At 44.2% G+C, this 13402-nt stretch overlaps 1 protein-coding gene across 3 annotated transcripts in view; it reads right to left on the bottom strand.

Annotated features, from left to right (window-relative positions):
* Window positions 1–13402, bottom strand: part of Eif4e3 (eukaryotic translation initiation factor 4E family member 3) — a 68019-nt gene that overhangs the window by 20072 nt on the left and 34545 nt on the right. For 2 of the 3 annotated variants that reach the window (XM_075983362.1, XM_075983360.1), the window contains 3 exons: window positions 13020–13086; window positions 8851–9006; window positions 2073–3837 (listed from right to left, as the gene is read on the bottom strand). In XM_075983362.1, coding sequence (XP_075839477.1) covers window positions 3791–3837; window positions 8851–9006; window positions 13020–13086 — 270 coding nt within the window. In that variant the 3' untranslated portion in view covers window positions 2073–3790. Of the gene's footprint in view, window positions 1–2072; window positions 3838–8850; window positions 9007–13019; window positions 13087–13402 lie in introns of those variants that run through there. The other variant, XM_075983361.1, reaches the window with a different exon arrangement.

The following is a 13402-nucleotide window of genomic DNA, read 5'->3' as shown; positions in this document are numbered from 1 at the left end:
CACCATGAAGGATGATGACTTCCAGCCTCAGCAGATTAACTAAATGTTAAGAAGTCTTCATTAAAAAACAAAGCAAAACAAAACATAAAGCTAACCTGTGGTAGTCTAGTTAGATGGTTAAGGAATCAGTTTGGGTTTTTCCTTGAGAGGGGTGAAAGGAAACCCATCTTCCTGCCCCAGCAGCTCATTTTTCAAGGGATTTTCTACTCATTCCCTTTCCCCGCCCCTCCTCTGTGACTCTTCCTGGCTCTTGAGATACCCATCCAGGCTTTGCACGGCTCTGAGCCACCAAACTCTAAAGAGTAAACTGAGGTGATCTCAACTTTAAGAAATAAACCCCACACAGGCAGTCCTCTACTTTCATCGAACACAGGGAAAGGCAAGGGCAAACTTACATTCTTAAAGGGATTCTATAATTATCTAAAAAGAAAGGACACCTAATAGTTTGTCATCATTAGTCATGATAATCGAATATCGACAAAACGCTCCCTATATTCTTTATGTTTATTTTTTTTCTCTTTACAACTATTTAAAAGACCAAGGAGAGGCTTGGAGCTGAGATTTTTCTTAAAGCATGTCTGTGATTCATTTTTATTAGATGTATAAGAATTAAATGTCTATCGCTAAATATGATTTGTATGTAAAGAAAGTTTTGTAATGTCCTATAGCAGCACGCAGCAAGATGTTAAAATAATCGCCTACACACAGCAGAACTCATTCTGCTCTGGTCCTGACCGACAGCTGGGAGGCAGCGCCACCAAGTGATCATTGCGGATGCTGTCAGTTTTGTGAGAGGATGAACGTTGGCATGCTTGGGGAGTGGAGCATCTTCCTGTTACACTACAGGTTTCGAGACCCCCAAATCTAATGCCATTCAGTCGGGGGACTGAGTGGGAAAGAATAAGCAGCTGTTGACGTGAGAATGTCTGAGTGTATGTTGTTACTGTAGCCAGAGTGGGCAGAGACTTGGAGCTGATCAGGGTAACGTATTGGGGGAGGAGAGTTAATTGTGACAGACACATTGTCTTCCCCACATGAAGCCTGTGTAGATTATAATCCACAGACTTTGGTGTCCAGCTCTCCTGTTGTCTAGGTCTCCATCCTTCAAACTTGGACAAGTCAGTCAAGGCTCAGCTACTATATTGTATATTGTGTCTACTGGATGCAACTACATCTAAAGTTCCTTCTGACAATGAAGTTTTATGACTGTACGTGCAGAGTAGACATGCTACTAAAGCAAAGGAGGGTCTAGAGAACTTAACCTTATGGGTTCCCAGAATCTTGTTTTCCTTCTCATGTTTGTTCTCTGTCATGGGAACCATGAATCTAAATTACAGCAATGCAGGTTTACTGGGTCGATTCAGAAACGGGAGATAGCGGAGGTGAAAGAGCAAACCTTAAAAGCATTCAGAAAGTGTTTACAAAAGTCATGGAAACGCTTCAAGGACAAGGCTTTCACGGCTACTGCGTGTCCTGATTCAGCGGGTGCATCTTTCCCAGTGTAAACAAGGCCTGTAATACAGCAATTTGGGATAATAGGATAGAGGAGAAAACACACTGGTTTCCACCAGCTTTCCTGGCTCTGCCTCAAGAAAGCAAGCCCTTGGAGCAAGCCCTTGGCTTCTGTGTGGGTCTTTGCAGAGCAGACCGGGACTGCGCTCACAGGACTTGGCTAAAGGACCAAGAAGCTACTGGAACTGACACTTGCCCCAGCAGTAGTGAAGATGGCTGAACTGCTCTGACACCAAGTCACATGCCCCCAAACGTTGCCTCTGTCTCCCCAGAGCATCAGCTTCTTTAAGGAGGCAGTGAAAGGCTTTAAACTGCTTAAGTCAGATTAGTTCTCACAGAGTCAATTATGACTAAATATTCAATTAAAACCATTTCCAAAGCAAAATTTGACAAACTCCACTCAAAGTAATCCAGATGACAGGTTTTGAACATTAAGCAGCTAAATACTGTTCATGTTTAGTGTTTTCCAAAGAGAAACAGCTACAGAAGTTCATGGGATGAAAATCTACTTTGTGTGCTTGTCATGTTTCATGTTTATAAATGATAGAAACTCAGAAGCATTAACGTAAGCCTACCATTCCTATTTATTTTATTTTATTTTTACTTCAAAAGCTACATACATGCAAAAATTGAACATGTCATCACAAATGCTTTAAATAAAGTTCAAAAATAAAAATTCCTCAAAATTTATTTACTTATGGAAATATATATATGACAATTATAATAAGGAAGTCAATTATATCCTTTTTTACTAATCTATCAGAAAAATACTTATAGTATAAAAAGGAATTTCAATTCATGTCCAGAATAAGTTTTAAATCCTTGAGTTATACTTTTAAAACAAGTTTAGAAACTGTTCAGAGAAGTACACGTCATTTAGACAAATGCATCCTGGGATTTTTCTAGAAGTATCCAATACCCAGATGAAACTGCCTAGGGACTTCAGAAAAGAAGTAACTCCTAAACTTTGACAGCTGATTATTTTGGCGGAGTGTTTAGCAATGCAAGCGGAGGCCACGGCTTTTATAAACAGAGGTTACTGAGAGCCATTTAAAATATGGGAATGGGAAATTTTATTTACAAATACACGTGGAAGGCCTGGCGCAGCCCCATCTCTCTGCTGGCCAACACTGCAAGGGGAATTAAAAATTTGCTCTTTGATAGGTAAAGACACTGCACTGGTCCCGTGGCTCTAAACCCAAGCCAAGAGGAGGGAGGCCCTTTTACCGGGAAAATTACCAGGAGCTGGGGCGAGGTTGAGAGGGAAACAGGAGCCCAGGAAGGAGTTGCAATGCTCTGAAAAGTTTTCTTCTACTGCAACCAATATTTCTTATGTAGTATAACCCTGCAGCTAATAACACAGTTAAGAGGAAAAAAAATGCACTCCAATTCCACTGTGTGAGTGCCAGGGTTGCCACCCATTTTCAGAGAGGACACATGACAGGGATCACTTCACACAGGTGTGGGAATTGACTTGGAAAGTTCTAAGTGGGTAAACATGAGGTTTCCTCTCTGGACAAATCATGGGGCTTGCTTGGGTTGAAAAGGCCAGACTGGGATTCCGGCTAGAAATACTAGCACAGTAGGCCCCCAAATCCTAGAGTTTGATTTGAGCCTGACACTCAATTGTGATGAAAGTTTTCATGTTAGGCAAACCAACAATTTCTTTTCCTTCTACTGCTTTTTCAAAGGGTTTTAAGATGTGCGGGCCATCAATGAGCATGGTTTCTATGGAACACAGACAAAGGAACCAATGCCTAGCTCACAGTATGCAGGCAAGTGTCACAACAATTTATCAGAAAGGGGGTTTTGCTAGGCTAGGCTTCCTCCTGGTGCCCTGTGGTTTCACAGGCAGTCCTGTGGCGATTATGCAGATGTTCCTTAACAAGGTACAGTAGAGCTACTGAAGGGGAAACCCAATTCTTATGCCTCAATGAAAGGGTGTGCAGAAAACAGTAATTACCCTGAATAAGGAATCTTACGGGGAGGGGAAGAGTGCAAAGCTCAGAGAATTAAGAAAGCTAAAAAAGAAAAAAAAAGTTTTCTTAAAAAACAAAACAAAACAAAAAAAACCCAAGGATATGATGGCAGAAACCCACAGGCTCTCCCCAACCCCACCTGCTGCTTGGAGTCCTAACCGCCCCTGTCCGCAAGGACAGAAACCCACTCTAAATGGACCAGCATCGGGCTTCGGCAAGTCTTCTCTTCACTCTCCCTCCTGTTAAGACCGTTTCCAAAACCAATCAGCAAAGGATAAAGAATTCTTTACAGAGTGCAATTAGTGTTTTCCACGTCCACCTTCAAAAGCATGATGCTCTTCATGGGCTAAAGGACAGAAAAAAACAAAAAGGAAAAGAAGGAAAGAAAACTTTAAGCAAAGGATGGGCCAACCCCTCTAGGCATCTCATTCAGCTTCCCCAGATGTTGGCAAGAACTCAAATACCTTTTTTTTTTTTTACTTTTTCTTTTCTTCCTTTCTTTTTTTAAAATTTTGCCATTAACTTTTAGCTAAGGCGTGCATTTCCCGAGAAACGTAATAATGAAAATGAAAACAAGGGATAAGCAAGCTGTGGGCATGCTGCCTGCTTCTTCTTGCTGTGCCTGGAGGGGGGATGGGGATGACTCATCCACACGAGCTGATGAGGAGGGGATGCTGGGCTCTAGGCATACGCTACAGGGAAAATGAGCCCCACAAAAATGCATGGGAAGGGGGAAACCTGTGACCCAAGACAGAGCCATTCCCAAGCCTACCTTCAAGAATAACACAAAACAAAACAGAACCATACAAGGGGGGTGGGTCATCTCGTGCCCCCTGCTTTTCAACACCTTCTGTGGGAAATAAAGCTTCATAAAATTGATGGTTCTATTATTTTCCCCAACCCTCACCCTACACCTCAGGGGTTTCATAGTTTGTCCTGTAGAATTACTAATTAGGAAACTGACAATAAAAATTATGCTCTTCAAAGACTTAATTTTTTTAAACTGGAAGACAAGAAATGGGAGGCCCGTGAGACACACATTATTAGCTGCAATGCAAAGGGCCAAGTTTAAGTCAGGTGTTGTCTAGATGTCACCACGAGGCAAGGTCTAATACAGCCAGGGCTATTCAGTCCAAGTACATCCACTCACTCATCCAGGCAATAAAGGGAGGCAGAACTGAGTGCCCACTTCACCTCCATACGGCTCCTATTCTTACTTTTAATATAGACCGCCGAGAGTGAGGCCAGCACATCAGCGGTCCTTTAAGATCATCTCGGGTAGCTACTCCAAGCAGCAATTCTTCTAGATAAACCACTGGGAAAGATGCACCTTCTAACTCCCAGGGTGACTAGGACTGTTGACCTGGTGCCTACTCAAGTTTCACTGCTTATCTGTCAGAGTTTCAATTTCCTAAGTATTTGATTTTTAAAGTACGTTCTTTATTTGAGTATGTGTCTGCATGTGAAGGTACACATGCATGTGTAGGGGGCAGTGCGTGTGTGTCGGGGAGGGGCGGAGACAGGGAGGGAGACTGAAAGGAGAGGGAGGACAGGGAACAGTCTTGGCTGTTGGTCCTCAGGTGTTATCCATCTTATGTTTTGAGTCAAGATCTCTCACTGGCCTGGACCTTGCTCAGGGATAGCCTGGCCAGCAAGCCCCAGAGATTTACCTGGCTCCATTTCCCCAGTGCTGGGATTATAAGCTGATACAACCACACTCAGCTTTCTGTATGTGTAGGTGTGTCTACATGTATATGTGTGTGTATGGTGTGTATGTGTGTGTAGATGACATGCATGGTATGTGTGCATCTGCATTGTGGTGTGTGGTATGTGTGTGGTGTGTGTGTGTGTGTGTGTGTGGTATGTGTGTGTGTGTGTGTGGTATGTGTACATGCTATATGGGTACCGGATTGTACCTATGCCTCATGTCTACAGGCTGAGGAAGGGCACTGGGTGTCCTGTTTTGTCACCTCTGACATATTCTTTGAGACAGACTTTTTCACTGAACTTGGGACAGGCATAGGGCCAGAAAGCACTGGCGATCCTCCTGTCTCTGCCCGTATATATTGCAGTGTGTGTGGCAATGATCACCTTTTCATACAGATGCTGGGATGTGAACTCAGGTCATCATGCTGCGTAGCAAGTGCTGCTGCTAACTGAGCCATCTCTCCAGCCCTAGCTATTTTCTTTAGTGATTTATTTTTAAACTCCATGTACTTGTGTGTGGGGGTATATGAGTGCGGTTGCCTGTGGGGTCCAGAATTGGGTGTCAGATCCCCTAGACCTGAAGTTTCAGCTATAAACTACCTGTCACAGTGTTGGGAACTGAACTCAGGTCATTTGTAAGAGCAGTACACAATCCTCACTGCTGAGCCATCTCCTTGGGCCCTAGCCCAAGCTATTTTAAAATGTGGGTTCTGGGGATTGAACTCAGGTCCTTTTAGAACTAGCTCCCCAGCCCTAATTTCTATCTTTAATAAAGATGTTTTAGGGCAGACACCAAATAAAACATAGACTGGTCTTCAGTGAAATATACTATGTTTCAGGGCCAATGTAAAGAACTGTAAGAATGTTAGCAATGCTGATTTGCAATTTATAAATGCAAAGGCAGGGTCGAGGCAAAGGCTTTTCTCATGTCTAGGTGTGCGGGGGTGGAGGGGAGGTTCAGGACAGCCACAGCTGAAGCACTGAAGTGTCAAAGAGCAGATACACTGCAATACTGTGAGCATCTGGGCACTGAGGGCCATTTGTCACCCCTGGAGCGACTGGGGAAACCATTAGAGGATTTCAGATCCAGGAGCCAGCAGACTTTTAGTAGAAATCCACACAATTCCTGGTGGCTGAAGAAGCTATAGAAAATGTGGACACGAATGAGTGCTTCCTTATGCAACCAAGCTACTGAAGCTTGGTACTGATATAATTTTCATGTGTTACAAAACAGTTTTGCTTTTTTCCAATCATATGAAAATGTAGAGATTGCTCTCGGCAACGTTCACATGGAATGACTGAGTTGGGGGTGGGGGAAAGGGAGTCAAGAAGCTGGCTCCGTTTCAGTCCCTGGCTTTCCAATCCCTGTCCTACACAACGCTCACACCAGATCAAGGCCTTTGTCCTTCAGCTGTCCAAGGAACTTGATGGAAGCAGGGAGGGTGTGTATAAACTATCTCCCTCAAATCTTCAGTCTTGGATGGAAATCACATTAAGTGCCACTGTCCAGTTCTTCATCTGCCTGCGGAGGCCAGGACTGGTTATTCTGGCATTCTCCTGGCATCCCAGTCATCTGGCCAGCCAACTTCTACAAACTCCAGGGCACCAGGATCCCATTAATAAGACAAAGGTGGCATGAACTGGCCCCTTCCAGCCTAGCTCACCCAGGACTGACCCTTACCCTGTGAACCAGCTTCTGTCCAGACCCCATTTTCCCAGGTCACTTCTTTAATAGACACGGGCAACTGTGCCAAGGAAAGGACAGCCTGCTTCATGTCGAATCCAGGGAATTCCAATTTTTAAACTGCACACTCTGAGCTTTGAAGTGTTCAAGGGTGTCATTAAAGGGCAGTTTTCTGCTTAGAGCTGCAGCTAGTTTCTTCTGACTCACACACCTGACGTTGTCACCTACCTTCGGGATGTCTATCCAGGTGTCATTCGGCTAGCCTGGGTGCAACTTCCTTTCTCCTTGCCTGACTCCCCCCAACCCCCTCCCTACCTCCTGCCACCACTCCAACAGCTAAGTGGCGAATCCCCGGCCCTTGGGCATTCTTCTGTGACTATGCCTTGGCCCCAAGGCTGGAGCCGAGTTACCTAAGTAGACACTGACTTCATGCTGAGCTGCTGACCAGTTTGTGACCTGTCAATTTGCTCACAGAATTGTAAAGAAGAAGGAACCTTGGAGATCATGTGAGACCAACCTTCTGGACACAGGTAAGAAAGTGAAACTGTCAAGGGTCACGCTGGTAAAGTGTGGTTAAAAACCCAACGACTCTCAACCGCTTTCTCCTCCTGGGAGTCAAGCACGGGCAGACTCAAGTGTGGGCCCACTTGAACTTGGCACTAACTCACATTTCCTTTTATAGTTTTTGCTAGTTATCCTTACGGGCTTTGGAGACCGTTTGATACTGGGGTGAACTAGAGTTGACATGTCCCTCTGGACCACTAATGGTATCCATGTGCCTGCCCTGACCACACTGCACTGTATTTTCTGTCTCTTTCATTTTAAGTTTTCTATCACAGTTCTGAGGATCAGCACCCTCTAAGTGCACAGAGCACAGGATCCATTTCCCTGTGTGGACCCTGATTGTTGGACGGGCTACAGAATTCCTCCCAGGGAGGCCTGCGTTTTCCTATGTGCTGTAGCACAAGGGCAATCACAAAATTTAAATGTGTTTAGCCTCTCGACAAGGACCAGGACTAGTGAGACAATGATGACGTATATTACGGAGATTCTAAGATGCCCCCTGTCTCTGTACCCCTGCAAATCTCAAAACCTCTAGAGTCAACAATGCATCCTGGTTTAACTACAAACCTTTGATTACTTGTTCTTCCTTTAAACACTAAGATACTAGGGTGTACTATGATCAAGAGCATCTTAGACTCAATGGAATACAATAGTAAGAAAAAAGTGGGGTTGTGACTGCCAGGACGGTTGGGAACATAGACAATCCATCACAAATGTGTGTGCGGCTGTCAATCCTTCCCTTATCTCACTATTGAGCGTGTAGCCCACCATGTGAACTACCACACGCCAGTCCAAAAGTGCTAAGATGTTTTCATTATGGGAAAAAAAATGACTGTTTCTAGAAAGCACACAAAAGCAATGAACACAAATCACAATGGAAACAATGGGTCCACACACCTGTTCACACCAAGAGCTGATGTACCACTGCATGTGAATTCCTGGTGACTCTGCCACAGTCACCAGAATGATGAAGTGGTGGCATTTCAGTAGGCCTGTCAATCACACCTGAACTCCCCTATACATACAGATGTTAGACATTATAGATTTCTGTGTAGGAAAGGACGCCTGACCATCTGCCTGCCATCTCACTGACTGACGTGTGTGTGTGTGTGTGTGTTTGTTATTATTATTTCCAATAGAATAAAATTTTCTCTGAAAAAATTTAAGCTCAGGTTTAAATTTTTGAAATAACAAATACCATGTGTATTTGCTTTTAGGATCCATGTACTTTGGCAAGAACAGAATCTCCTATTAATTTCTGAAACTAAACTTGATGTGTTGAATTGCTTTCTGCATTGATAGAGCTCCGAGTGGTTCTGCCTTCCCCTCACTTGCAATATGCTTCTCTCTCTGGAAGTCTGGTAGAAGAACCTTGGAAAAAGTGACTAGAAAAGAAGCACTCACGTTTATAAAACACTGCTTTAAAAGTGATGTGGGGCAGGAGTTCCTGGATCTTCTCCAGCACAGTAGCTTCGCCCACTAGTGAGGCGTTGACGTTCCAGACCTGGATGACATCCTCTCGGTCCCGGACACTCACACTGACCCCTATCACTTCATCGTCTGGGGGGAAGAGGAGGAAAAGGCACGAATGAGTAAACAACCACAAGCCAGTCTGGCCACACCGAACGCCCATCACTTTAGCTGTGACTTATGGGTAAGAAGGGCACTTGAAGTGACTGCTTCCGTGGGGGACTGCTGCAGAAAGTCAAGTCGGCACAGACGCTGCAAGAGCTGCATCATATTTAGCCGGGGACTCGATAAACAGAGTGTTCAAGCCAAATGAATTTTCCAGATAAGTAATTTTACCCTTTTTAACACGTTACCCAAAGCTTTCTGTCAATTTCTGACTCTGTTTTGATGAGACTTTTTCTAAAATAGGTTGCATAATTCTCTGCCCTCTGAAAGCCAAGTGAACTCAGATGAACTTTTTGCTTCTAAGAGCAGTATATGACTTCCTGCTAAGCCTTTAGAGGCCTTGAGGCTGTTAGCACCATCTGCTTTGAAACCTGCAGGACCCAGTCGCTGTGTGTCCAGTGGTTCCTCTGCTTTGTCTGCTCTTTTCCTATTCGCTCTGCCCTCTGGTGCTTCCTTCTAGCAGTCACCCCTCTGACTGGGCTGAACCATGGGTTAAAGAGCTGACAACCACCTGTCAGCACTACAGGTCAAGTAAGAGAGACCCCTAAGTGACGCTCTACCATGACCGCCAGTGGATGGTCAATAGGCATCAACCTACACTGGTCACTATGGGCTTTCTCCAACATGGGGCTGCCACAGAGACACTTGAGCACAGCGGTTGCACGACATGCCCATGTATCACAATGTTCCTGTGCAGTCACTCTGTTCACACTAACTGGTAACAAAAATGAGAGAAGCAGAGGCGTTTGACTCCAAGTTTTGAATGTTCATGACACATTCATGGAGCAGAGTCAGCTCTCTGTACTTGCTTACTCTGCTCCAATAAGCAGCATGCAAGAGAGAGGCATTACTGCAGTTAGAGAACTCTATTTCAGCTAATACATGCTGCTAATTTGCCATCCCCTGTAAGTTGAGATGTTCAAGCCATCAATTTTTCTACTTGGGCATTTGAACATGTTGGAAAAAAAACAACACCAAAAGCAACAACCCATATATTCATAAACTGCTGCATGACTAAACAACATGAGGTTTATCTACTAGTGGGTGGTCACAGTGATGGCAGAGGTGGTGGAAGTGGTGGTGGTCATGGTAGTAGTGGCAGTAGAGGTAGTGGTGACTGGCTAGATGGCTCAGCCAGTAAAGTATTAGCTTTGCAAACCCAAGACCTGAGTCCGATCCCCAGAATCCACGTAAAAAGAGGCTTGCTGGGACCTACATGTTGAATATGATTTACATAGCGGCATACCCAGTCTATCCAAAGAAACTATTTTCTATGAAATAATTCCCCCTTCCCCTCCATGTCCCCCTTCCCTTCCTTCCTCTCTGCCTGTTTTCCTTTATGAATGAATTTGATCACGGCTATGGGAGCATGCATAATCTCACACTTCATGAGCATGTATAGTGTTCAAAATTGTGCAAAATGAAACTATGGTGTTCAAAGTTGAACTGATGGCATCCTATGAAGGAGAGAAAGATGAAGGAAGATTGGTGGGCAAGAAGACATTGATGTCCTGCTTCTTAATATATAAAACTTCTTAATATATAAAGCTTAATATAGAAAACTCTCTAAGCTGGCATGATTGCCAAGCTCCACAGCTATAATGCTGGGATTTTTCTGCACACCCATCACAATCAAACATAAGTAAAAACAAAAGCAGGACCACATCTGCTCATGAGCAACCTCAGACTCTCTCATGTCTCCAAGAAAAGTACTGTTCCTGTTGTGTTCGTTGATGTAAAATATAGTTGTCAGAGCTCGATGATAAATTTCATGTGAAAATAAAATTAATACACAAAGAAAGAGGTGATCCAGCATTTCACTCTCAAGAAGGGGCCAGGACAGCAAGAACCCAGTTTGGAGGGGAGATGTGAGTGTCCCCAATCCTTTGGGATTATCCTTTCCTACACTGCTGGCAGTGGGTGAAGTAATCAGCAGATGCCAAACAGGGCAAATGGTCATTATTTCACTCTGGCGTGGCTTCTGACAAACATTGACAAACAGTGTTGTCAAAAGCCCGGGCTCTTAGGAGAAGGCAGCTCCATAGCGAAATACATAAAGTTCACATGGAGAACCAGCCAGCGACACCTGGATGGCGGCAGAGCCCTGGCAGCCGAAGACAGTGAGTCTGGAGGAGTCATGGTTTAAAGATGCTCGAGAAGTGAGGCTGAGGAAGATGGGCTGGAAGCTTCAACAGACAGAGTTGGTTAGCAGACGTGCTGAAGGTTAACAGTTAATAGTGTCCTCCTTTCTAGTCAGCCGCAGAAGAACTGGCCTTCTTTGCTCACTACTGGGTATTTCCTATTACTTACAGGGACTTCTGTCTTTATAGCTACACACAGGGTGTGCTTTGAAATGTGCAGAACAAAGTTGTTAGCTTTGCTCCACTGGAACAAAAGAAACCTGAACTGGTAAAACCATTTCGTCATAACACACAATCTGTCTGAAGTGAGTAAAAGTGGCGTGAAAGGCGGAATGGCTGAGCACCACCCCCACCCCCATGAGGTAAGTGTGAGATTGGTCATGGGACCTTCAAGGTGATAAGAGCTCTCAGAGACAGCCTAAGTCTGGGTGTAAACTGATCCACGCCAGTTTACTTAAACAAACAAAAAACAATAACAAAACAGCAAATGAAGCAAATAAAACCCAGAACCAAAAGCAGCATGGAAGAAAAATGAAAAACAAAACAACAACAAACCCTAAAATCAACAACAAAAACAAAACAAAATAAAAAGCCCCACAAATCTTTACTTTAAACATACCCCCAGAAGTTTTGGGTAGAAGTGCCCAAAGGAGGAAAGAGATCACAACATAAGCAGTCCCTCTCAATGGTGAACTAAGATGGCTCAAAGAGGGAAGGAGGTGTGAGAGCTCATGGTTAGATGCAGAAGGTCCACGGTTCCAGCCCTAATACACACACACACACACACACACACACACACACACACACACACACACACACCACTGCTCTCAGAGGTGCTCTATGAAAGCCTTATCAAAGCCTTCTCCAAAGGTGAGTTCCTGAAGCTCTTGTTTCAGCCTTAGCTGGGAGATTGTGGGCAGGAAAAATGAGACATTTTTGTCTCCCAGGGTCAACCTCTCTGAGCAGAGCCAGGAGAACAAGGGAAAGAAAGAAAGTGAGAGAGAAGGAAGGGGCTGTTCCTATCCACCCACAGATCCCACTGGGCATGGCAGACACTTTTCCCCTCCAGGAGATGAGGCAGCTACAGGAAATCTACTACTCATGCTGCCCCACTGACAAAGATTTCTCTTTTCTTTCTGCCTATTTATATGGGATGAATGTCTGTAACTGTCATATTTCATATATATATGTACATATATTCACATGTGTTTTTATAGATGTAATATATATTCAGCCCTTGGTATTTATGAACAATAAGTTCTAGAGCCCCTCCATACCATGGATGCTTAAGTCCCTTATATTTGCACATAATATTTTCACAAAGTATTTATTTAGGTATTTATTTCACAACAGTTTGTTTTTTGCACACCAGGTGGGTGTTCTACCACAGAGCTATACCACCAGCTCACACTGATTTTCAAACATTTCTCTTTTACTTGTAACCCTTAACACAAATGCTGTGCAAGTTGCTTGCACTGTACTGTTCCTTGAATAAGGGCAAATGTATGTGTGTGTTTAGTTCAGACCCTCTTCATGCTCTATACTATTTCTGATCTGTGACTCCACGGATGCAAGATCTGAGGATAGGGAGGGTTGACTGTACACACATGTAAACATGCACAAGGTGCTTAAATACACACATCTCACACCAAACACCACGCCACAGGAACAAGTCTAAATGACATCACAGCTACAAAACCAACACCTTGCAGGCAGGTAGAAAGACAAAGGTCTGTGAGTAACAAACATGCACCAAGCATACCAGAGTGTGGGTTAACTGGGCTGTGGCCTTCTTACCTGCTGCCACGCAGTCTGTGAATTGCTCCCCAATGGTCGCTAACAACAACTCTTTCCAAACTGTGGACTGAGGTAGGAGAGAACAAAAATAAAAACAAGACAATATTTAGGCAGTTATCATCAGGTGCTAAAGAAACACAGGTTCCCCACCCACAGTTGGAACCTACAGACACCCTCAGATCAAAGTGAGTATGTGCCATCATACAGGTACGGGAGCCGAAGTGGCCCAGGGCCTTAACTGCTAGTGAAGCCCCCATAAACTCCAAAAGAACTGGGGGGGGGGCATAAACCTTCGACTCACCTCATTTTCTGAAGTCTTTAACTCTTACTCATTCAGTGCACCAACCCATTACATTTGAGAACCATTAGTAAAATCCTTCTCT

This window comes from Microtus pennsylvanicus, chromosome 8, assembly GCF_037038515.1.
Source record: "Microtus pennsylvanicus isolate mMicPen1 chromosome 8, mMicPen1.hap1, whole genome shotgun sequence".
Taxonomy (NCBI): Eukaryota; Metazoa; Chordata; class Mammalia; order Rodentia; family Cricetidae; genus Microtus; species Microtus pennsylvanicus.
The sequence above is the reverse complement of the archived record's forward strand: the minus strand, read 5'-3'. Positions and strand labels throughout refer to the sequence as shown.